The sequence below is a fragment of the Euprymna scolopes genome, chromosome 35 (genome assembly GCF_053919585.1).
Source record: "Euprymna scolopes isolate OS-2025 chromosome 35, ASM5391958v1, whole genome shotgun sequence".
NCBI classification, from domain to species: domain Eukaryota; kingdom Metazoa; phylum Mollusca; class Cephalopoda; order Sepiida; family Sepiolidae; genus Euprymna; species Euprymna scolopes.
The window spans coordinates 14,946,166-14,972,617 of NC_136516.1; the positions used below are offsets into that span (position 1 = coordinate 14,946,166).

Genomic DNA, 26,452 nt, shown 5'->3' on the forward strand with positions numbered 1-26,452 from the left:
ACTCGCCAAAATCAAACTAGTTTCTCTTCAGATTTCTCAAGTGCAGCACGTGTTCGAGGAAACTCTGTTGTCGTGAGACGTTAAAACACCCATCTTGGTTTTTATCAGGAATGCGGATGAACTTCAATACTCATTGTGGCATTTCACTAAATCCAGCGAGAACTCAAATCTCCTTTTAAACATTTGTATTTCAAACCACTGTTCTAACAATACGAAAACACCACCCCCACACACACACACATACATACACACATATGCATGCACGCACACGTGCGCACGCGCACACACACACACATGTGCACATATTCGTTTATCTGAATTAGGGATCTTTTCCATCAGAAATAAGCAATATTTACTCCAAGCTCTTGTGTGGCACACCTATCATAAAAAGCAGTATTTTCAAGCCGTGTGCTACACTCACAAAACCCTTACACTAATAATCATTCATTTAAAACGTTCAAACACAAGAAAACACTTACGTTGAACAATTTATTTTAATACTAGTGAGAAGGCGCCCGGCTTTGCCCAGTCGTAAAAAATGCTTACATATGATATTTTAATTTGTCCAGATTTTGTATATATTATTATAGTCACGATTTCAAAAGTAAAAAATAGTATTTGGGTGCCATCAGCTAGAATCAAAACCAAAAATAAAACTGTAGCATTCAAAGCTGGTGATGTTACCACTGTACCAACGTGACACATATATGAGCTGATTAAAAATAAACTAAGATGAATGTACAAAATGTATAACAATTTTTTCAATTTTAACCCCTTTTAGACTCCTTAAAAACTATTTTAACCGGCTAAAGACCCATAAAAGAACAGTCCATAAAAAACCCAATCATTTGAGGCCCCTAGTGCAGCTCGGTGACTTTTAGTTTCAGAAGAGATAGAGTTTGAAAATATGGAGACAGACAGACATAGTGAGTTTTATACATTAGACTGTAGAGGACTAGGATATATAAATCCTAATCCCGTTACAAAAGAAAATAATGAAACGAATGGAATTGAAGGAAACAAAAACTCAATTGCTGGATAAGATAAACGTGTCGTTTATTTACTGTTGAAAGAATGAATGTTTTAGATATAACATGTGTTCATGTCTGCGCGGGTGTAACCATCGTTTGTTGCGGGACTGGTGGTGTAGAAAGAAAAGGAAATGTGTGTTCATCTCACTAGCGTTTGTTCGCGCATGGGAAGAGAAGTGAGTAATATAATAGAAATGAGAATGATAGTCCAGCGTGTAGACAAAGAAAAAGGATAGAGGGTTAACATCAGTTAGTAGTCAGCTACGCGAAGGTATTCTCAGGGACAAGTTGTATATATAGAGAGAGAAAGAGTAAGAATGTCAATCCAGGTTATGGAGATAGAAAGCGTATAAAGTATACGTACTGTCTGTTGGCTTTTTGTCCTACATAGTAGCAAGTGGCGTGAGGCACACGTGTGCGCGTGCCTGCCGAAAAGGCATGCTGTCGGTCCGTAGACCGCCCAGCTCGAAAGCTGGTCTGAAAAGGGCTGGAAACAGCTTGTCTCTTGCTTTTATACTTGTTTCCAGTGGTCTTTTGTGCATGTGTGGATTTCCTTTGAAAGGGAAGTGACGTCGTCCATCTGTGCGTACGTTAGCGTGTGTGTGTGTATACATGTGAATGTGAGTGTATGTACGCGAATGTGAATATATGTGCATGTGTGGACGTGGGCGCGTATGTTTGTGTGCGCATATGTATGACAAGTAATATAGCTTGAAATGTGAACGTGTGTTTTTGTGTGAGACTAGAAAAGGCTCGCGCAAGACTATTAACACGTAAATAGATGTTGTTTACTTTATATTAATTCAGCGATTCCGTGTTCTTTATCAAGCATGGTCTTTTCCTGAATTTATTTTTATTTCTTTATTGTGGTAACCCTTTCTATGGATTGATAACCCCGTTTAATTAATCTTATTAAGGGTTTCAAAAATGCGTCCTTAAGACCTTAATATCTAGAAAATTACTTGTCTGGCCCAAATTTAAATACGGTATTTGTTTCCAGCATACTCAGTAAACCTGAATAAGTCATCAATTTAACAGTGAATGCTGAGTTGCTGTAAAAGTTTTGAAAAAATTACCGTTTAATGATGCTTTTTGTAAAAAAATCTTTCATTTTATTATCGACTGTCTGATTGTTCAAACGATCTTGCTTATTGGGACCTCGTGTGTGACGTCATTTTCAATGGATATTTGACGACGGCCACGACTGATCTATAAGTACATATTTTTTAAAAATTTATTTAAAAATTCAAAAATATTTATTGAAAAAAATATATATCTATATAATTGCATCAATATTTAGTTTTATATAAGAATTTGATTAATTTATTTTACTACTTTAAATGGTCACGTTATAGTCTGTTTAGCCAATCAGTTGGGCGATTACATTTGGTGCGGAGTGTTTCCTTTTCAAAAAAAGTTCATTTCCGTTTATCTATCGTCGACGCATTTCGTCTTCTCCTCTTCCTTCCCAGCTGTTCGAAAACAAATTAATTCCTCGGTAAGAATTATTAATTTATTTATTCTCATCGGCTTTTCATAACTTTATGGATCAATATGCTTATATTTTGTAATATTGATGATAAAAATCACCCCAGCTTTTTTTGTTTTTTTTTTCCAAAAAAATTAGATCCCAACTATTATGTCAACGTGTCACTCCCAGAGAGAGAGAGAAAAAAAACATTGTTATTATTTTATGGTTGGCTCCTCGTTTTAAGTTGTTATATTTTAAACCAAAAAACTACTGTTAAAATACATATTTTCCCTTAGTTAATGGAAGTAATTGTTAAAAATAGACATAATTCCGAACATCTTTTATTTAATTGGTATTTTCAATTGTAACTAAAAAATATAAATTGCGTTAACCATATTTTTTATCGATTTGATACAAACGTTTTAAAAATAGGACTAGAAATTCTCAATGTGTTGGTAAAGATGAAGTAAATTAAATATTGGTACTTAGTGATCCGTGCTGAAATAATAACGTTATTATTTAGAAAGCCATTCTTAACATGGGGGGGGGGTTTGTACCTATTCTGTACTTTAACCTTGCAATATAATATAACTTGGCCTTCGGGACAAGATCTAAGTGTAGTATCTGTTCTTCAGATGCTGCACTTCAATTTCTTGTTCTGTCAGTGGAGGAGAAATCCTTCACGACTGAGACAATTATTTTTTGTTCCTTTTCTCCACGTGAAAAAACGACCCTGGTGTCTAAACCGCCCTCTTAAGACACTCTATCAAATCTCCAATACTAATGATTACTACAATAGTACTTTTTTTTTTTTTTTTTTTTTTTTTTTTACACAGTGATCACCACTTATCAAGGCCCGGAAGCCACTCAGGGATAAGGGTTATTGCACAATCTCATTGATTACTGTACACGCAATAACCCTTATCCCTGTTTTTTTTTTTTTTTTTTTTTTTTTTTTTTTTTTTTTTTTTTTTCAATTGTAAGGTTGAAGTATAGAATAGGTACAAAACACCCTCCCCATGTTAAGAATGGCTTTTTTAAATAATAACGTTATTATTTACGTCCGGATCACTCTCTGCACTAGTACCAAAACTTTAATTAAACTTGAAAATGCTATTTTAAAAAATAGCATGGATCAATAAGTTCATTAGCACCTAAATATTTTCTGGAGAAAGTAGATGGGGGGGGGGTCTTTTCTAGAATAGTGTTTCTCTTTAGGTCTTTCTTTTGGGTCTGTTTCCCTCCCTCTCTCTCTCTCTCTCTCTCTTTAGGTCGATCTCTATCTTTAAATTTCTCTCTCTCTCTCTCTATAGGTAGACTTTTTCTGTCTCTTCGTCATCATCACATTCGGTTTAGCGGTTTTTTTTTGGTTTTTTTTTCTTTTACACGCTGGCATGCGTTGGACGACTTATATATATAAAGATTTTTCTGTGTTTTTTGTTTATGTGTAATGCTAAATATACAAGAAATTTTATGTTGATACTTGAACATTCTAATTTTTTCAGATATTTAGAAAAAAAAGAAAAGTCTTATAAACTTTTATTGTTTAAATAATTTAACTTTGTTTTATCAAAATAACAATTGTTGAAAAGATGTTTTTCACTCAGTAGTGAGCTTTGGAAGAATATCAGTGAAAGAAATACAATCGCCAAAAGATAAGCGTTTTATTATTTCTAGTCGCCACTTTGAAAAATTACTCGCAATGTATTGTATCTCAACTTGCCGACATATTTTTATTTCTTTCTGTGCATATTCAAATTAAATTCATTTATATTTATGCAAAGTTATTTAATATTAAAAGTCCCACTCCTATATAGTAGAGATCTCCAGATGTCAGAAAGCCTTCTATTCTAATAGTTTTTTCCCCCAGGATTGATATATTTTGGAATTCCCTTCAGGATTCCTGCTTCCCAAATGACATGCAGAAGTTCAAGTGTAATGTAAACACATCTTGCTGCTCAACTCCCTACATAGTATCCCTGCAACTTATGTCCCTGATAGTAGCCCCCTACGTCAAAGTGACACTGTGCCTTGTTTCGGGTGAAAATGTAATAAAAAAAAAAAAAAATGAAGAAAATAAACTCGTCTCTTACACTAACTATATCGGGTAGGAACGTGGCTAAAACACTAAATGTTTTGGTTTCCGTTTTAGCTAATGACACTCAAGTCTTTTTTTTTTTTTTTTATCAGTACTATATATATATGTTGTTATTATTTTTTTTAATTTTGTAATATTTTGTGTTCCTGCACGTCACCAATAGAAAACGAATAAAGAAAAGTTATAAACTTTTGTACTTTTCATATTCTTTTTTATACATGTTCATATGCACATATATATATATATATATATATATATATATATATATATATATATATATATATATATATATATTTATAATATAAAGCTGAACGTCTGTGTGTCTTTGGTCATGAATAGGCTCCTATATGATTGACTATTATAGAAAACTGATCACATATAATAATAGAAGATACATAACCCTTATCCCTGAGTGGCCATTGGGCCTTGATAAGTGGTGTTGGTGAACTCCATGTAAAAAAAAAAAAAAAAAAAAAAAAAATTGTATTGAGACACAGGAATGGGTATGTTTGATCTGGCATAATGATGATTCATTAAAATTGTAGGGTCTGCGTACGCGCCTGGTCCACAAAGTATGGAAATAAAAAATTAAAACGTTTACAAGTGTTTTTGATATAGATGTACATAATACTTTAATAAGTATGTTTTAACTTAAATAGGGATGGTATAATAAAATTGTGGGGGTCTGCGTTCGCGCCTGGCCTCCATAGAATGGAAATAGGCACACACTTTAATAAAGACTTTTCATATCTATCTGCGTACGTATACTTTGATAATTATATTTCAGTTTGAAGAAATATGGTATAATAAAATTATGGGGTGTTCGTTCGCGCCTGACCTCCATAGAATGGAAATATGTCACAAAGTTTAACAAGGTCTTTTTAATATAGATCCACAGAATATTTTGATAAGTGTTTCAGTGTGAACAGGTATGGTATAATAAATTATGGGGTTTATCTATTTTATTTTTACTTTCATCATATTTTGCTTTGGTTTTGATACCCCCAAATTCGAAGCTATCTCATTACAACCCTTCCTTTTCATAACCTATCATACTTTCATTAATCAGTCCATTTTCTGTAGGCTGTTTTTGAACCCAGTCAACGACGGGTACTTTTGCTAGTATAATATATATATATGATATAATGGGTGAACTAACATGACGTATGTTGTATATACACTGAAAGGACATACTGTCGTATGTGACGAAGGGTTCATCTGAATGTGTACGTGTCACTAAATGTCTAGTGGTTCTTCACTAATTGAACCCTAGCTTATTGTGTTGCAGTCAAGCTGTGTTTTAACATTTTCTTAGTGTATAATTAATTCATGTTTTTAATCCTTTTAACCTTGCCATGATTGTCAGTGTCTTTTTTAGGGTGTGTGTGTATGTTTGTGTGTGCTAACATAACACGAATACATAAACGTGGCATACCTGGTTCTGCTGCTCAGCCTCTGGAAGATTTTCAGCACTTCTGGGAAGGATTCTGTGTGAATGAAAACGTTTCATCAGATACCAAGACGCTGTGTATTTTTATAGTTTATTCACTTCCAGGCATGACATCTAGCAGAGGAGTGATCACCAATCTTTCCTTGGATGATTAGTTCTTACACGTCTCACAACTGAGACGCCCCCCCCCCTCTTTGAGAGGAGACCTCTTTTAATTCATCTTCTTCTGCTGACGTCCTCAATTCAATTCTCATTATTTTCTCAACTAACTAGAACACGTGATCACATGCATGCACTTCCGGGTCAGCTATCAGACACTCTTCCTGTGCAATTGATCAGTAATACACATAGATATATAGATCGACGGACAGATAAATAACTAATAATTTCTTGCGTTCCTAACTACATGACATAGAGAATTCTCTGTAATAATAAATACGAAATCTGTATGAATTTAAATATATTTAACCGTGTTTTACGACCAGGTAAGGCCAGGTGCCCCTGCTAGTAAAAATAAAAATCGTATTGTGGGGGTTTGTATAACATGGGGAGTTTGTATATATGATGTATATTTGACGTGTGTGTGTGTGTGTATATATATATATATATATATATATATAATAAATCGAGCGGAGGTATTTCGAACAATGTATAAACATCGTTAAACTCACTACTCGCTCAGCAGCCGTCAATAGCGTAATGGTTAGGAGCCTTGACTGTCGTACAGACTGTCGGATTTCAATCCTGGCTTGAGGTAGTTGCCTGTCTAGCCGCACAGATGAGCTGTGAAACGGCAAAACTACTGTATATGGATGACTCTCTCTCTCTCTCTCTCTCTCTCTCTCTCTCTCTCTCTCTCTCTCTCTCTATATATATATATATATATATATATATATATATATATATATATACACACACACACACACGGTTCAATGTCTCTAGTGATTGTCAAAACGAGGCATATAACAATTATAACACTAAAGGACAAATAATAATCTCTTAGGTTTACATCGGCCAATGCGGAAAACCTGCTTTACCCGTTTTAGTTGATCCTCATGTGACAGATCCTTGGAAAAGCTGCACATGACGATTTTTACAACCCAAAACCGTGGTGGTATTTTTACAGCAGATTTATTCCGGATGTTTCCCTTGTTGGAAAGCTGCAACGTTCGTCCTAGACTTTTGCTATTCCGATTTTCCTTTGCTCGGAGCCATCACGGTCCGCAAACCGTCTTTCTCTCTCTGAGTACCAACTGGGTATGCTTACTCTGACTCCCAACTTTTGACTATCTGATACGTGTATTTTTAAACTATCACGTTATATCATTTTTATGCCCTAATATTCTTTTTCACCCAGTTTTAGCCGTTTTGTTTGTGCTAGTTATGAAAACTAACATTCCTTTCTATTAAAACATTTTAACGTAAATAATTTTATCTATAAATGCTTATTTCGCTTTGATAACATTCTACCTGGCATTCTATTTTTACAAATAAACGGGGAATCATAGGAAATGGATGTTTTTAAGGAAAACGAAACTCTGAGAATATTTCAACAAAAATTTTATAATATATATAAAAACGTTTACTAAACTATGCCGTTTTGGAATATTTAGAAGCAAAACTCGTCCATTTCCCGTGACTCACCCTGTATTAATAACGATCACAATAACCATTGCTCAGCCAATATCTAACAAAACTACTCGACCAAGTTATTGTTTTTGGAATATGATCAGTACTACTGCATTTTAAACCCTGTTTTTCCATAAGTCTCACTTGGCAACGCCCAGTAGACAACAAAAACCAGCCCAGAAAATACCAAGTGAGCTTATCCAAAGAGAAATCGAATCGTTAAGAGATGCAAGTGAGCAGACAACTCCAAATTGGAAGAAAAAAAGGAAGAGAGAAGCGTTTTATTACGTTGGAAAAATTCCATTGTAAAAACAAGTGTTTATTCTTGTGATAAGGTTAATTAATAATTCTGGGCTAGAAGCTATCGTGAAGTCACTAGAAAAGGTTCTCGTGTTCTGAAGAAATTTTTGCATAAAATGCATTAAACAAAAACTTGCTGTTGTCGTTGGCTGCTTATGAAAACAACAAAACTTTCCTTTGGAAAAAAAAAAAATTTGGTTCATAAAATGCAAAAAAAAAACCCAAAAAAACTCCAAAGTTGTTACAAATACCAAAAAATACACCTTTTTTGAAGAAAAAGTTTTGCGAAAATACTTTGTTTCTTAAAGCTCAAAAAAAAAAATTGTTCATTAATTTAAAGAAGAAAAAAACTTCTTACAAAACAAAAAAAAAAAAAATCATTTCTAAAAAATGACTAAATAAAACCGTAAATTTCATGAAATTCTCAGGGTAGGTTGTATTTTTTATTTTTTTTATTGACTTTGTTCGCTCAGTATTTCCTGTTGGAACCACAGAGACCAGTTAAGACTGAAGAAGATGGGCCGTACTGTTCTTATTTGCCGTCCCATTTCAGCTGCTGCTTGCCCAGTTGACGTGAGAATAGAGCCAAAGTAGACAAAGGAATCCACATTACAGACGGGGTGTTTGTTAACTCATTTAAATTTATGTCCCATGACTATTGACTTTAATGTAGACCAAAAATAGCCGCAGAGCAGTTTAAGTGATTTTTTTTTTTTTTTTTTTTTTTTTTTTTCCCCAAAAACAAAAAATACTGGATGAATTTGCATGATCTTTGGTGTTTTATTTTTTATTTATTTTTTTTTTAACCTAACACAATAAATTGGGTTTGTCCAGAATTCTCTCTATAATTAAAATAAAGAAAAATCTTTGTCTGTACACGTGATGGAAAGAAATCCTACACCAACAATCACGTAGGCTTTATTTTTATTGTTTAATATAGGAGTTCTGGACAAGCACTCCAACTTTTTATGTTATTTTGTTTTCTACGAGTGATTTTAAATATTGGTGTGAAACTGGAGAAACACCTAAGTTTTTAAGTTGACGAACTTAACGTTTTTCTTGTAATATTGTATCTAAGAATTTGATAAACTTGTGAGATTTTCATCTATATGCATTATATGTGCATTTTTTTTTTTTTTTTTTTTTTTTTTAATACAATTTTGAATTTGTTAGTATGGTCTATGAATTTTAGTTTTACTGGTTGTTTAAAATCAATGTGTTGATTGTTTTATCATGGATACTACCAATAGAAAATTATGGTTCAAACAACAAAAAAAAAAATGAAAAGAATCGTTTTTGGAATCAGAAATTATACTCAAATTGTCCTTGATACCTCCAAAACCTTCCAATTTTTCTGATTCTGAATAATTATCCCACTTTAAGTATAAAAATTTCAAACTTTTTTTTAGCCATCTAATTTTGTGTTTACATGATCTCAAGTTTTTACATCGTTCTTACCATTCTCACCCCATCATGCTTTTTTTTTTATTTATTTATTTATTTTTTTTTTCTTAGTCATGGATCAAGTTATGCAAATGGTCGAACCTGGCAAGCAGTTTGCCAAAGATTCCATCCGTTTGGTGAAACGGTGCACAAAGCCAGACCGAAAAGGTAAGAGGCTATCCCCCCCCCCCACTATTTATTTTACTAGTATTTATTTGGTGTTGCCCTGGATTTTTTTTCCTTCTCTCCTCCTTCGGCCCTTTTTAATCTTTTCTCTTAATTGATAAAAAAAAAAAAATAAATAAATTTTATTTTTGGAAAGTTGATTCAATGAAAGGATATGTTATTTAAAATAAAATCTGTTTTGCAATCCATAATAGAAAAACGCAAAAAGCTAGCAATATTACAGTAGGTAGCCTGGGTGGAGAGAGAGGTGGCACAGATGGAAGTCGAGAGCTTTGAAATTAAGGCGTCAATCCACCAGTGACAATGACTTGCGAAAATGTCGACGCAAAAACGACCGCTCCTTGTAAAAAAGAAAAAAAGCTACCCAGTTGAGGATGAAAGAACGAATGTGTTTGGTCAATTTTTCGATATTTGTCGTCTGAATGATTAAGCTTCAAAATGATACCGATCTCATGAGGATCCATCATGTGTGTTGAAAATTTTTGACAGATATGCGCACACACACACACACACACACACACACACACACACACACACACATTTTTCCCTTTATATATATAGAAGACGGTTAAGAGTGCCTATTTACAATGCCTCCCCATGGGACAGTTAGACACCAAGGTCATTTTTTAACGTGGAGAAAAGGAACAAAAATAAAAATTGTCTCAGTCGTGAAGGATTTCTCCTCCATAATCCAAGACGATTAAGAGTTTCAACTATTTATATTGTGAGGAGGAGATAATTTTAAGATTTCTATAAATATTTTTATTTTTTGTTCTCCTTATAAAAAGGACAAAAGTATGTGTTTTGTATTTCCTGCTAAAACTCTAAAATTACAAAATAAACATCACCATTTTCTTGATAAGCATTGCCTTGGATGAATAATATCTAAATTTAGAAAAAGTGTTTATTCTTTGACCCTAACTGATGTGGATTTTGTCAGAGGGGAGGGTGTGCTAAGTAAAGGTGAAATAACTTTGATTTTTTTTTATTTTTTTTTTTTTTATTTTTTAAATTTTTTTTTTAGGAGTTATTTCCTTTTATGTCGTCTCCTTCCAATCTATAAAAGTGTATGTCCACAGAGTGGAATAGGCTGAGTAAAAAAGAAAAATATAGGGGGAAACCAGAAGAGAGTTGCCTCACACAACACCAGATATCCCTGCTAGTTTATTATATAAATAGTAATACACACGGACGAAAAAAACGCTTTGGATAATTACAGATTTCAAGGTAGTTCTACTAAAATAGCCATATTTTTCAAACCAAACCACTTCAAGTCTTCAAATTACTACTGTTTTGTTCGGAAATGAATATACTTTCAAATGAATTAATAAATATGAATGTACATTATATATTTTAAGAGTTTTAAGCAAATAAAGTGATAAAAATGTGAACGTCATAAAATGGCGTTTTTCGTAAGGTTTTATGATGACCCTCCCTGTTTTCTAAAGGCCCGTACCATGATTGTATGAAGAATTTCGTTATGAAATTTGGAAACCAATCAGAAGAGGTGTTAATCTTAATACTATCAAGTGTCCAAAATATTTTTTGACCATTTCTTTTTTTGTTGTGTTAAAAATAAGACTTTAATATGATGAGTATCGAACATTTTGAAAAAATTTCATCGGACACCCACTAGTAAATAAATCATTCTTTTTACTATCTTTATTAATTAAAAATATTATTTTATGTTGAGTAGGACCGTGGTAATTGATAATTTAAAAGGACCTACTCGAAAAAAAAAATGTTTCTATTTCTCGAGTTTGGTCAAATTAATTTAGTATTAGTAGCAGCAGCTGTAGTATTAGTCATAGCACAGTATAAACAGCACGTGCTCTTTAATTTTTATTCACGAACAAATTAAGAAAAACATGAAAATATAAATGTTTTGATATGTTTAGTTAGAGAATGTTATCAGAATAACATTAGTTTAGAATTATTCGGTTTTCAGAATGTATAATAACAACAATCCCAACCAATTCGGCATTATGAATCCATTATAATTTCTCACATTTCTGGTCAAATTTAAAAACATGGTTAAAAAAACAAAATAAACTTTTGTAGATATATAGCTTGCATGCACTTTTATTCATTGCATTAGTTTTGAACAGCGAATTAAAACAATGTTTTACTGTGAACAGCCACAAATGTTTTTTCCAAATCAAAAGATGTATGAAAATCTCGTTTGTATTACTATACACATAGATTTGAAAAAGTTGTCAAACAAATATATAACAAATAAATGTTATCAAAGGCAAGATAAGTTACTTTTCTACCTAACTGGATATGTTTTTAGTGTTTATATTTAATGTAACATGTTTATTCAGCTCGAAAAAGTGTTTACTGATGTATTTGAAAATTTAAAATGGCGTCCGACTCTCTTTGAGGCGGTAAGTTTGGGAAAATGAGTTATAAATAAAAAACCAGATAAAATACTGTTAGAAACTCACTCAATATATGTTACCGTGACATAGGCGGATATATATTCGGCTAGTTTTTAACAGTATTTTGTCTAGTTTTTTTTTATTTTTAACTCATTTTCGCAAACTTACCGTGTGAAAGAGATAGTCGGCCGACATTTTTAACTTTCTAATACACCGGTAAGCACTATGTTTTTTGAGCTGAATAAACATGTTACATTAAATAAAAACATGCTTTGCATAACATTTATTTGTTATAATTTTATTTTTTCTATTTTTTTATTTTTTGGACAACTTTTTCGTACCTCTATGGCAAGTAATACAAACGCACAAATAGTGTTGACTGTTGAGCATTTCCTGAGAACAAGACAAATGTTAGTTAGTTCATACTTAAATATTTGAAATCTTGATAATGACTTAAAAATATATAGTAAAACAAAATACTGTTAGCAACCCACCTAGTAAAGTTATGTGTGGCAAGTCTCCTCCTAAAACACTCTTTAACCCTAACAATAACACTAAATTCGAGTGTCCCCCCCCCAACAAAATACCTCTGTACGCCACATACAAGCGTCTAAAACAAACAAACAAAATAGATCCTTCCTTAAAGAAAAATGCGCATAAAAAATAAATTGGTTAACTGTCCTAAAATGCTGGAAATGGTGAATTATTTTACATTAAATTTTTGTGAAACTAACCGCCCCCCCCTCTAATATTGTCTTTGTTTCTGTCAAGTCTTCAGTATGTTCACACATAATTTTCATTAGCCCTACAATTGATTCAAAGTCTGAATCACAACCCTCCCCATATTCTCATTGCATAGAAAACCTCTTAAAACCACACATAATCGTCTTAAAAAAATAAAACAAAGTATACAGGATTTATCTCCCATAAAAAAAAAACCCAGTTAACTGCCCTAAAATGCTAGAATGAATGGGGAATTATTTTACATTAAATTCTAAAATAATTTGTTTATTTTTTTTATTTTATTTTTTTTTTATTACATTTTCACCCCAAACAAGGCAAATTGCCACTTTGGTGTAGGGGGCTACTATCAGGGGCAACAACTACTGAGGACTATGTAGGGATTTGGGCAGCAAGACTGCACGTCAGTACTGTTGGGGAAGCAGGGACCTGGAATGGAATTCCAGAGTCTAGCGGTTCTGGGGAAGAAACTATTGAAGTAAAAAGATCTTTTACATATAGGGATCTCTACTGTATGGGGGTGGGATTTAGCAGCCTGTCGGGTTTGCCGAGGGTGCTCGCGTCGTGGGGGCACAAGTGATTGCAGTTCGTCAGAGCATTCACCACTAAAATACTTGTAGAAAAGGCAGAGGGATGCAACATTTCGTCGATGGGACAGAGGCTGAAGCTTAGATGCCAGTTCAGGGCCTATCAGGTTTGCGACTCTTTTGAACCTTGTCAAGGAGCGAGAGACTAATAGCAGATGCACCAGCCCAGATGTGACAGCAATACTCCATACATGGGCGAATGGTGGCCTTATAGAGGTACAGGATACTTTCAGGTGTTAGAAGTTTTCTAGCACGGTAGAGAGAGCCCACCTTCCTCGCAGCAGCCCTGGCAATGCCTTCAATGTAATTGTTCCAACTCATATTTCCTGTGAACCTTAGGCCAAGGAATTTGAAAGATGTACTCTCAGATAAAGAGTCGTTGGCCATTACTATAGGTGGTAGAGAGGGTTTCTTGTAATTATTGAATGAAACTAATTTAGTCTTGGCAGCATTGAACGCGACCAACCACTTTTCTCCCCATTCCACCACAGATTGGAGGTCTTCCTCTAGTGTTTCTGCCATTTCTTTAGAAATGTGTTCATTCGTCTTCCTGTCGTGCCTGCCATAGTGTAGTGTCATCAGCATATATACCCATCTGAGAGGCAATTTTGTCGGGGAGGTCATTTATGAATATTGGGAACAATAAAGGTCGAAGGATAGAACCCTGGGGCATCCCTGCATTTATATCATATTGTTTAGATGTACGACCGTCGAGAACAACCTGGATTTTTCTCTTATCTGAGAAGGATTTAATTATGTTAAGTATTCTACCAGTGATATCGTATGATCTAATTTTCCTGAGGAGACCCTCATGCCATACCCTGTCAAAAGCCTTAGATATATCTAGAGCTATCGCTCTGCCCTCCCCCGCTTTGTCCAGTGAATGGTATATATGTTCAGAGATCACAGTGAGGATGTCTGCTGTGGAACGGGCTTGTCTAAATCCATATTGTTTGTCAGTCGGAAGTTTAGCATCTGTAAGATGATGGACTAGAGCATGGTTAATTAAGGTCTCAAATATTTTGGCAAGAAGTGGGAGGAGGCTAATGGGGCGATAATTTGATGGGTCAGTCCTTTCGCCAGAATTCTTGAATACTGGTACAACAGAAGCAGTTTTCCAACAGCCCGGAAAGCAAGCTTCATTAAGGCATTTGTTGTAGAGTTTGGAGAGAACTGGAGCTACTTCGGCTGAGCACTTTTTTAATAGCACAGCTGGGATAAGATCGGGTCCACATGCTTTTGAAATGTCAAGGTTTTTTATGATAGCATGCACCATGTTTATCTTTCATTAAAGTTTTTCATGACATTTCGTACATAATTGCCTTAAAAGGTAGAATCACATTTTGGAGGGGTGGTCAGAAGAGGTTGGGTGGGGTTAAACAGATGGTGTTAATCTACAATAATACCAAAGAAATATTGCAATATATTCATTTTTAAATGGTCCAATGTTTAGATTTAAGTTTTTTGTACATAAAGCACATTACAATTCAACTTTGAGTTCTCCAACTTCTTTTCTGTTTATGGATATATGACATTTTTAAGGAATTGCAGCATATCTATGCACATTTACTGCAGATTAGTTGGAAACCATGAACTTTTGGAGATTTTCATTCGCATATTCTAATTCCTTGTACAAAAATACACTTATATGGTAAATTTCATTGCTTAGTCTTGGTTTTAACAAAGATATGACATTTTTACTGAAAAAGTAGTGTAAAAAATGTGACGAAACACATATGGTCTTAAAGAGGGGGAAAATATCCAAACGTGAGGCACAAAAATAGTCATAACTTCCTTAATTTTAATCAGATTTTTAAAATTTAAAAAGATTCTTTCTTAGCTCATCAAGCTCTTTCTATGTATACTAATATTGAAATATTTTAAGCTATTTCAATTTTTTCATGTGTAAATGGCAGTTGTCTGTATGTGCAGCTAAAACTAAAAAAAGTAGACAAACAGCCACAAAATTTTAAAACTAAAAAAATTGCCTACGTTTTTTTGTTTTTTTACCTGGGTTAGCTTTTTGTTTTAACATATCTCAATTCAAAAGAAACTGCAAGTCCACTCTGTCCAGTAAGAACAGGGAAAAAATGTTGACCACAAGTATTGCACGAAAATCCTTGATAATAGTACAAAAATCTAAAATCAAACAAAATACTAATAGAATATTAGTTTCACATGATTGGTGACATTTATTGAATGTGTTTTTACCAGTAGTTTGTCTAATTTTCTATTTTTGAATGATTAACCAGGGTTTTCACGCAATGCTTACAGTCACCTTTCTTTTCTTTTTTTTTTTTATTCTAACTGGACATACGGTTTGTTTTTAACCGAAAAATTTTAAAATGCACAAAACGTATCCAGGTAGGTAGCAGAGTAACTTAGTTTGCATTTAGTAACATTTATTTATTGTATTTTTTTTTTTTTTTTTTTTTTTTGCTCTTCTGAAAAAACAATGCTCTGCTTTAAAAAAATTTTTTTTTTTAATTATTTGAAAATATATTGAAATAAATATTTCAACTTTCTTACAGAATTTCAGAAAATTGCTGTTGCCACGACGATTGGATTTTGTATTATGGGATTCATTGGATTTTTCGTCAAACTCATCCACATTCCAATCAACAACATCATTGTGTAAGTAAATGACTCTGCCTCCCTCGGTATTCCCTGGGATTTGTTAACATCTTTTTAGTTTAAATGAGCAGGAAAACGGGGATTGAATGAAGATTACTGCTACATATTTTTTCACTATGTTAATAACACTATTAACGTCTTTGATTTTACTGCCTCCTCCTCTTGTCATAGTCATGTTGAATAGTATTCTAGGCAATGCCAGAATTATTGCTGGTTGTGCACACATACATATGGAGCTGGGTGCAAATATTGTTGACAAGTCTTCAAACCAAGAAATGTCATCAAAAATCATAACAATTGGGAAGAATGTGCAAAAACTTTGAATTCAACATTCTTTAGTTGACCAAGTTTCGAAAATGTAAATAACCACTTGGAATGCGGGTTTTGATTGACAATTGAGGGATTTGTTGGTAAACAAATAGAATTCGGAAGAAGACAGAGAAAAAGATCAGTGGGAGAAGAAGCCGACCTTTGTCACCAGTTGGCAACAAGCTACATGGCATGGAACATCTCTCTTCCTCTGCCTAAAGCATACAGTGAAAGTATTTTGGAGAGAATAAATTGTCACTTTTTTTTATATACTCAAAATTGATAGTGTCTGTTTATATACATTGGTCGAGCAGTTTGGTACATAATTGAAGTAAATAGACGACTTGGTTAAAAACCAAAAGAACTACAGCATAGCATAGCAGTTAAATAGTGCTCTAGTATCTATAATAACAGTATAATAACAACCGTGTTTCTCTTGATTATAGTCAGATAAAATACTTCCTAACTTACGATGTGGCTGTAACCGAAAGCCATGACAAGGCAAATCAGTTCCTTTACTTTTATTGTTCGTTAGTATTTCTATTGTGAAGCGATTTATCGAAATAAAAAAATGAGAAAGGATATTATTAAAAAAACAACCAAACACTACAAACTAGTGATTGAAGATACAAAGAGCTTTAAGAATAAAAACCTACAAAATAACTGGATTTGGCATTAAATAACCCGAAAAGGGTTGATGTGCTGTAAAACAACCAAACCAAGTCTTAAAAAAACAAATTGAAAAGCCTTGAAAATGGGCATTAAAAATTTGTATGAACCCTGTAGTTGCATCCATGCCAGGCCTTTTCTAGGTATCACCTTGATTTGTTTATCTTTCCACTAATCATTCAGTTAAATGTGACTTTAATTCTATAATTTCATTCGCAGTGTTTAAAAAAAAAAAACCTACAAATTCACTTATTTATTTTTTATTTTTTTTTTTAATGAAAATTTATATTAAAAAATCCGTTTCTAATTCTTAAATTTCTTTTCGTTTTTCCAGAGGCAGTTAATATGGGCAACGGAATCTAGAAGTGGATGTGTCATAAGAGGATGTCTTTAATAAAAATGTTGTTTATAAAATAAGTGATGTTTTATTTTTGTTTTTCAATTTAAAAAAAATTTTTTTGTCTGTTTTTAAAAATTTGCTGCTTGTTTAGATAGATGATTTCTTAAACCAACACATTTCAGGTGAAAGCATTACATACGTGTCATGTCAAAATTAGTATAAACTTTAAAAAAATTACAGTACATTCACATTCGGTTAAATGTGCTAGATGTATTTTTAACAAAAAGATCTACAATTGCCATCTCAAAAAAAAACGTTAAAAATGGTGCACCTTTAGTCAAGTGTTATTTCCCTTGTTTGTCAGACTGAATTGGTTGCACAACTTTTTTACATTAAAATATACGATAAAGCTCGATAATTCAATAAATTCTATTTGATTCTCCGACAAAGGAAGGAATAGACCTAGTAATTCACTCCTGTTTGTCCATGTTTCTTAATAACCACACCTTGAATTTTTGCACCAACATTAGTCATGGTGAAAGTAAATTTTGCCAGAACAGATTTTCCAGGATAACTCGGGGGGGGGGGGCATTATAGGGGTAAAATTGCCTCAATGTTTCTTCGCACTTTTCTCAATAACCATTCATTGAATTTTTTGAAAATTTTGCACAAACATTAGTTATGGTGAAAGTAAATTTTTACCAGAATGTGGAGGAGGACCCCACATGTTTGGCTTGTTTTTTTTTCTTGTAGTTATTTCTTGACAAGATTACTTTTTGGAATTTATACTAATTTCAACATGATACATGTGCATAATGTTTTCACCTGAAGTGCGTTGGTTTAAAATCTCCCCAATCTACAAAGCTGGAAAGGTCAGATTAAAAAAAAAAAAAAACTGCTCAAACTCCTGCGAAAATTGCTGACTTTGAGCTTCAATTCCATGTTGTATCAATAAAAGTTTTGTCTATCATCCAGAAATTTTTTGTGATTGTGGGGAAAAATTTGTAGAGAAAACAGAAAGAATAAAACCTATTTTCAAAATTTAAAAAAAAAAAAAAAAAAAAAAAATACGGAAAAATTAAAAATGATACCAGTCAAGGAATGAAAATATTGTATTCCAAAAAATTATGTAAATTGATCAGGTATTCCCCCCCCCCCCAATAAAATCAAATTTTATGACAAGACAATTTTGATCCACCGTGTCTAATAAATAAGCAGACAATTCTATTTGAAATCCTGAAATCAAAATGTAATGGCTACAATTTTCTATTAAAATCACTAAAAATTGTTAAAAACAATGATTTCTCTCTCTCTCTCCCTTATATATATATATATATATATATATATATAAAATAAATAAACCTATTTCATCAACATGCATGATTTTTGGAGTAATATATCTTTGTTCTGTGACAGCTATGATTTTTGTGCAATTTAGTTTTTTAAAATTGGTTTAATTTGAAGCACTAACAAATTCAACAACATTAGAAAACTTTGACGTACCCTGTTTGAATCCAATCGTTCGACAGAAACACATCAAATCTACATTTGACCTTGAGTCTAACCTCCTGGAGATAAGATAAATAAGTAAATTTGATAAAATATTATGACGATAATTTAATATAAATTCCAACTAGCACTTCAATAATAATTTATTATTCTCTCTGAATCTAATGCCACAGGCATCCTATAACTTCTCGTTCCTGGCAAAAAAAAAAAACACCTCAACCAAATGGTTGTACATTATTTTTTTTGTTTTTGAAGATGAGATTTACCTCAAAAGTTCAAAGAACATAACACCACAATGATACCATCCTGGTTCAATACATAACATTGATAGAAAAATAACTGGCAGAGAGACCTGATGTTGCTCTTGATTGAATGATGATCAACAAATGTTTTGCAATCCCATATTATTGGCATCGAAATCAGTGCAATCACCCATTTTTCAATCAAATCGGTTGATAACCTGCTCTAGTTGGGGACCCATCACGGTCCACAATACATTGTAGTCTACATTGCACTGTAGATAACCTACTGTTTAAAATTTTTTTTTATATAACGGCTTGAATTAAAGTTTAAAATGCAAAAGTCAAGTATCATGCCTCAATTGTGCTCTAAACGGAAACATTAATTTTGAATCCGTCCCTGCTATATTAAGTAACCCACTGTTGATTTTATATGCCTGGCCTTACTGCTTGTGTGGTGATAATGGTTTGAATTTAATTTTAAAATGAAAATGTCAAGTATCATGGTGAAATTGTGCTTTAAACAGAAACATTAATTTTGAACACGCCTCTATTATATCAAAGACCCTCTTGAGTTTATATGCTGGGCCTTTCAGCTTGTATGGTAATAAAACTTGTCAAATGCACTTGTGATGTTAGGCTGTGTAAGGTGTTAACTTATGTGAAAATCGCCTGTTCCTTCTTTCATTGGATTATTTAGATTATTGATACTTATCAAAAACATCCCAATGCAAAACCCATCTTAAGAACACTGCCAGACACAAAGTATCTTTGTGAAATTTCATAAAAATCAGCCCAGTCATTTAGGAGTCAATAAGGAACTCGCACACAGTTTCTTTTATATAATAGTAGATTTATAATAGAAAATCATTTAAATCTTTCAATATTGTCATTTATTTTGTTTACCGTGTCCCAATGTTGCATTGTCAAAATCTTCAAACACAATTCTTTACACATTTTTTTTTTTTTTTTTTATTAACTAGTAAGTCACCACTTATCAAGGCTAAAAGCTACTCAAGGATGAGTTAAATGATAGATTGATTGTCAATTGAATGATGAATATTATGAGAGGATTGATTGTGAAATAATCATTATGGAAATTTAAGAAAGTTGGCAGTCAGAATTGAATGCAGTCGATGCATGCAACCATAAACTCAATACGCATCCTCTATCAGCGTAGGATCGCATTACCAAGATAGCAAAATGCATCGACAACTTCTGTAGACCATCCCCAGTTAACGTTGTACAACTTCAATTGGGCAAACAATATGAGCATATTAGGTAATCTTCAATAGGGCTCAATCTTTCTTGCAGCCATCCACTACATCTCTTGTGAAGCCAATGACATCTTTGTCATCTTGTAAATAAGAATTTAATCTGGTTTCCGAATTATTTTGGATGGAGATAGATAATTCGGACTACAGTTTTCATCTTGAGTGCTATTTGAGAAAGCACTACAGCTTTGTTTTAAAACTTTTATTAAAAAAAATCAATTCAGGTAATTTGATTATGTAATAGAGCTGACATCTATTCAATGTAGCCGTCTTCAGCCTCAATCACCACCTCAATATGGGTCTGAAACTTGGAGCATGCCTTTTCCACAAGTGCCAACGGGAGCTCGGCAGACAGTGGCGATCAGGCTGGTTGTGGGAGGTCATGTTGGTGACGCTCTCGATGTATGACTGAACGAAGTAGTTCAGGGGGGGGGGCAGTAGAAGAAGGGTATGAAGTTGTAGCACTCTTTCTGAAGCCAAGCCTGGATATCTTTGGATTTGTGAGCCGGTGCAGAGTCCTGCTGCCACACCCAGGGTCTCCCAGTGGCCACCTGATTGCACTAAGGGTCAGCACATTCAGGTACACTTTGATGTGTACTTTCAAGCCGACTTTGAAGATGTGAGGTGGCCTCCACTTGAAACCACACGAAAGACCATAACCATAGCTGGAAACTGTTTTCATCACTCTGGGCATGTCCCTGTTATTCATGGCAATCCAGCAATGCATTTTGAGGGTGCTGGCAAGTCAGTCGTTCTTCACAAGTCAGCCATTCTTCACTGCTACTGATATTTTCCCACACACTCATATGCACTATATTACAATTCTTTGATAGCATAAAGAACTTTCAACTTTTCTTTGATCGGACACTTCAACTTTTTCTGACACTGAAATAAACCTATACATTGCTGTTTGAAAGCTTTTAAAACAACATGAAAGTTGAGAAAAAAGTTGGTAGTCGGAATTGGATGCAGTCAATACATGCAAAAGCAAACTTAATCCACATCCGCTATCAGCATAAATCGCATCACCAAGCTGGCAAAATAAGTCTACAACTTCTGTAGACCATCCACATAGTCAACATAGTGGTGTTATGTTTGAATTTTCAAGGTAAATCTCTTCAAAAATTGTTTTTATTTTTTATTTTTCTTCCGTGTTGTGCTTTTGTTTATTATTAATTTACAGAGGTGCATCTCACATATCTCAACCAGCAAATCTGCTTCTCCATTATCTGATTCAGGTTGAGATCTGAGAAAACGTGTGGCTTTCTCGTAGGGCAACGTCTCCAGTGGATGTTAAGAGGAGCTCTTAGCATTCTGATATATGTATATTAAATTTTCTTCTCGAATTTTTTTATGAAAGTCCAGGTGCTACCTCCATATAAAAGAATAGATCTGTTTCATAGCTTGCAAGGCCGGAAAGATAGATATCTGTGCAGCAACCCTTTCCTCCATACAACCTCTGTCTCCAAAAGTTCCTTTTGGCACCTGTAATATTCTGAAACAATAATCAATATTTAGCACATATCGATTACCTCATTCACTAGGGGAACTCTCCACCATGATCAGGAAAAGATTATAATGGCTGCTCAAGATCAGGGATTGATGACCAGCGAATTCAAGAAGATTGCCGGTATCAGTAATGACAACAAATGCAGGTTCTGCCATACAGAATTGGAAAGTGTGAGTCATCTAGTATCAAGTTGCAAGGTTCTTTTGGGGGACGGCTACTACACAGCGAGACATAATGGAGTATGTAAGTACATTCATGGAATCATTTGTAAAAAATTAAACATCCACTGTAGCAGCAAATCCTGGGAACATCAAGCTGAAAGAACAGTTGGAAATGACTTATATACCATACATTACGACCATGTAATCCCTACAGCTACCTACCTTGAAAATGCTGCTGTGAAACCTGACATAGTTATATGGAATAAGTCAGAGAGAGTGGCAACATTAGTTGAAGTGAATAATCTTAATGATGGAGGTCTGAACAGAGCTGAAAGGGAGAAACAGGCCAACTACCAAGGTCTCATGTATGATATGAAAAGAAACTGGAATCTTAGGGAGATATCAATCATACCAGTTATTATAGGTGCCACAGGGCTAATGAAGAAGAACCTGAAATCCTACCTAACTAATATTCATGGTGAACAAAGTGATAAAGAGATCCAGACAATTTCTCTTAAGGGAACAGCGAGGATACTAAAAAGAGCTCTCGGATAGTTTCAGTAAAATGCAGAGGAATGTTGGCAGCTGATTTGGCTGCCTTATACGCAGCATTACAATCTTCAAAGAAAAAAAAGTTAGTGTAGTGAGTCCTGTCCCCTGTTCTTAAAACTTTTTTAGTAATACCAGATGGTCAGACGCCACTTTCATATGCATATATAGATATTTTCTTGACCATGACTTTACAAAATTGTATAGATTTTGGAAAGAACCGATCCATTCCCATTCTCCACCCTTATTTCTTTTTGCTCCCACTTAAATCCCACTCCCACTTAGAGATTGAACAGCTTAGTCTAGTTTTAGAAAGGGTTGGGAGAGCCCAACTCATTTGCTCCTGATTTTATTTTGTTATTTTATTTTTCCATTGTTTTTTCTTATTTTTATTTATTCATTTTTTTGCTGCTGTTGTCATACTCTTCATCTTTCTTCAATAAAATTATAAATGTCTTTTGGAAATAAAATGAATTTTAAACGATTGGAGCTATTTTCAGTAGCTTAGTCCATAGAGTAAATGTGGTGTTGTGGTGACTGCTGAAGTGAAAGTAATAGACAAAAGAGTGAAAATAACTGTGTTTGAACGAATGTGTCTTTTTGAGAGTAAGATTGACAGAGGATGACTACCGATCTCCCCCCCCCCCCACAGACTCACTTTTGATGGCCTTGTGTCTAATTTGTTAAATTGTATTTGTCCCTAGGTGCCATAAAACCTTCTACTCTAATAGTTTCTTCTCTTCTTTCTTCTTTGGAATTCCCCTCTTGTTTCTTGCTTCCCTAACTGTACTAAACTGCAGAAGTTTAGATCTAATGTGAACAGATATCTTGCTGCTCAACTCCCCCACAATCCTCTGTTAGATACGATCCTAAATAGTAGCCCCTTATGTAATAATATGGCTTGTTTGGGAACACTAGCATGGGTACCCGGCGATGCCCAGGTCGACATGAAATTTCGTTTGGAACAAACCTGCTATACTAAGGATATTAATCATTTTCATTGTGGGCAACATCGATACCCTCACAACAATTTAAAAAATAAAAGAACGGATAAAAACATGTAAATATAAATGCCCAAAAAAAGAAGTACATGATACCCTCTCCACCAGATGTTTCAGCAGAATGGATACAAAATGAAAAAGCTATTCTCCAGATACTGAGCACTTTTTGTTGCTTGTACGCTGGACCCCACTCCCGCCAAATAAATAAATAAAATAAAAAATAAATGAATCAAAACAGTTTTTGTTTCAATAAGAATAGCAGCGAGTGTCGGAGCAACCGAAAAAAAAAAATAACCGTGTAAGTGGATTCCAGCCCGAAAAGTGAATAAAGGGAAAAGCTAATTTGCCCACTGTAGAAATAATAACGTTATCTATATGTTAATACGATAGCGTGTGTGTTCTTTTGTGTGTCACGCTTTCCGGCAAATGTTATTGGTTGAGATTTAATTCCGGAATACATATTAATTCCGGAATACACATTTATGAATGCTCCAGCGGCATTTTACTAGCGTGTTCTCACCGCTATATTTGTTCTTAATTCTATAAAATTTAGGGTTTTATCTTTCTGGTAAATGCAAAATTTGTTAAGAAATAATTGATTTTAAGTTATTCCGTAGTAAAAAACTATAACACAAATCTTTCGGCTGGCGAGCGCTATAAGTTTTCTAATTCAAAATATTTGGGACAAAAATTGATGCATCACTGCAGTTCTATATTTTGTAATAATATCTACAGCAGTTATTTGTTTTTTGTTTTTTTTTCATTGTTTATTTTTTACATTTTTTATGGTTTGAGAGAGAGAGAGAGAGTTGCAGTTTTAATAAAAGAGCTACAAGACGTCTCCATTTACGCTGAACGCCAACATCAATATATTACACATGAAAGAACCCACTGTGGAATTTCCACAGGTCCCGCTAGTAAATATTAACGCGTTTGAAAAGTTTAAGAACAAAATGGAATTCCTTTTATTGGCTTTTTTTTTTTTGTAAATAAAATAAATTTTCGACTTGTTTCTTTTTTTGGGGGGAGGGGGGGGGTAAATTCCCGGAACGCTCAAAGTATCTGTATAGTTGTTTCAAGAATAATAAAAACAAACAAATGAAATCTTTTCGTTTATTCATAAGTGTTTTATTTATATATTTATTTATTTTTTCATATTCAAAAATAAAGCAAAACATCTTTCTGTCGACACGAAATTATTTTTTCATGCTAGAAACTTATTGCAATTAGCAAATTATTTTATGTGGGAAGAGTTTCTTTTTTTTATCTTTCGAACTTCGGAACATATATATTAATAAAAAAAAAACTCGTCAGGGGGAATAACTTTACCCGTTTCTAAAAAAATCGATGTTGGAAATAATAATTTCAAATAAATTAAATTAAATATATTATCAATATAATTATAATTTAAAGTTGATGAAATAACAATCTTAAATAGAACACTTAAAATAAATCTCTCGCTAGAAACTTAAACTAACATACAGCTATTTAATAAAATCGATTTTCCTTAATATATATGCAAATGAGGTAATGTCTTAATCGTATATTTTGAAAGGACCATACTCTATATAAAAATAAATGAAATATTTAGGAAATCTACCTTTTGTATATATCCCATTATAATTCCTTTATGATGGGATGTGTCTCCTAGCGGCTTTGGCTGCAGGGAGACAGGGTAGTATGCAGGGAGACAGGGTAGTACCAGTCAAGGATTCGTCAACAGGTGAGGGGCCGGGAACCGGCCCAGCACCTGTTGGACTGAGGTACACCGCCTGGGTAATACCTAGGAGGTCCACCCTTCCAGGCCATGCCACCGGGCTTTCCGGTGGGGCAAGTTTATTGCTTGCTGCCTGAGGCGCCCCGACCGGGGAATGCTGACGGGGTTACTCAGGCAATTTTTAAAATTGCAGGAGTGCCCCTCCTTTAGGGGAGCCTGCGGGTATCCCACTTTCCAGGCCCTGTGCCAAATATTGCCGATGTGGGCGGCAATTAAATATATACCTTTTGTATATATTAATCTAATTGTGAACAAACAAACAAACAAGACAGGAATAAGAATTGATATATATATATATATATATATATATATATATATATATATTATATGTGTGTGTATTACAATTTTAGGTTAATACTTTTCAGAGGTGACGCAACCAATGAAGTTTTAATGAGGTTGATGCAAAAGTGCTCAATACCGAAGTAGGGAAAAATATATTTTTTATTTGTTATACCTAAGCATTAATATACTGCTACACATTCATGAGCATGTTTCGACCAGCCAGTTATGAGTAACTAGAGATCTCTTCAGGCAATATTACTTCTGAATGAACTTTTGTATAAGCAATATCGCCTGGAGAGGTCTCTAGTTACTTGTAAATAGCTGACCGAAACATGCTCATGAATGTGTGGTGACATATTAATTCTTATGTACCTATTTACTATGCCTCCCCACGGGACAGAGTTAGACACCAGGGTCGTTTTTTAACGTGGAGAAAAGGTACAAAAATAAAAATTGTCTCAGTCGTGAAGGACTTCTCCTCCACCGAAAGAGAACAAGAAATAGATGTGCAGCATCTGAAGAACAGATACTACACTTTGATCTTTACCCAAAAAAAAAAAAAAAAAAAATGTAAAACAAATAAAAAGTATATATAAGGTATTATGTATTTTTTAGCAGATAAATCATAGTATAATATTTGTTCTGTCAGAAGAGAAAAAATCTTTCTAGACTAAGGCAATTTAAATTTTTGCTCCAATTCAGATTTCCCCTTTTATGGAGAGCTAAAAATTTTCTCTTAATAGAGGAAAATTTTAGCTACCTGATCGTTAACCAGTAGTTTGCAGTTTTCTCTTAATGGAATAAGGGTATTGAAGCGAATAATAGAATGCTATTCTAATTCCTGACATACTATTCTCATATTCCGCTAATCTTCCAGCCTC

At 33.8% G+C, this 26,452-nt stretch overlaps 1 protein-coding gene across 1 annotated transcript; it reads left to right on the forward strand.

The window, feature by feature from the left end:
- The first annotated feature begins 2,396 nt into the window (after positions 1-2,396).
- On the forward strand, positions 2,397-17,346 carry LOC145259700 (protein transport protein Sec61 subunit gamma). The gene is made up of 4 exons (XM_080117374.1): positions 2,397-2,529; positions 9,495-9,590; positions 15,849-15,951; positions 17,264-17,346. Exons 2-4 carry the CDS (start codon positions 9,497-9,499, stop codon positions 17,271-17,273), a joined length of 207 nt encoding a protein of 68 aa, XP_079973500.1. The 5' UTR covers positions 2,397-2,529; positions 9,495-9,496; the 3' UTR covers positions 17,274-17,346.
- Positions 17,347-26,452: the final 9,106 nt, after the last annotated feature.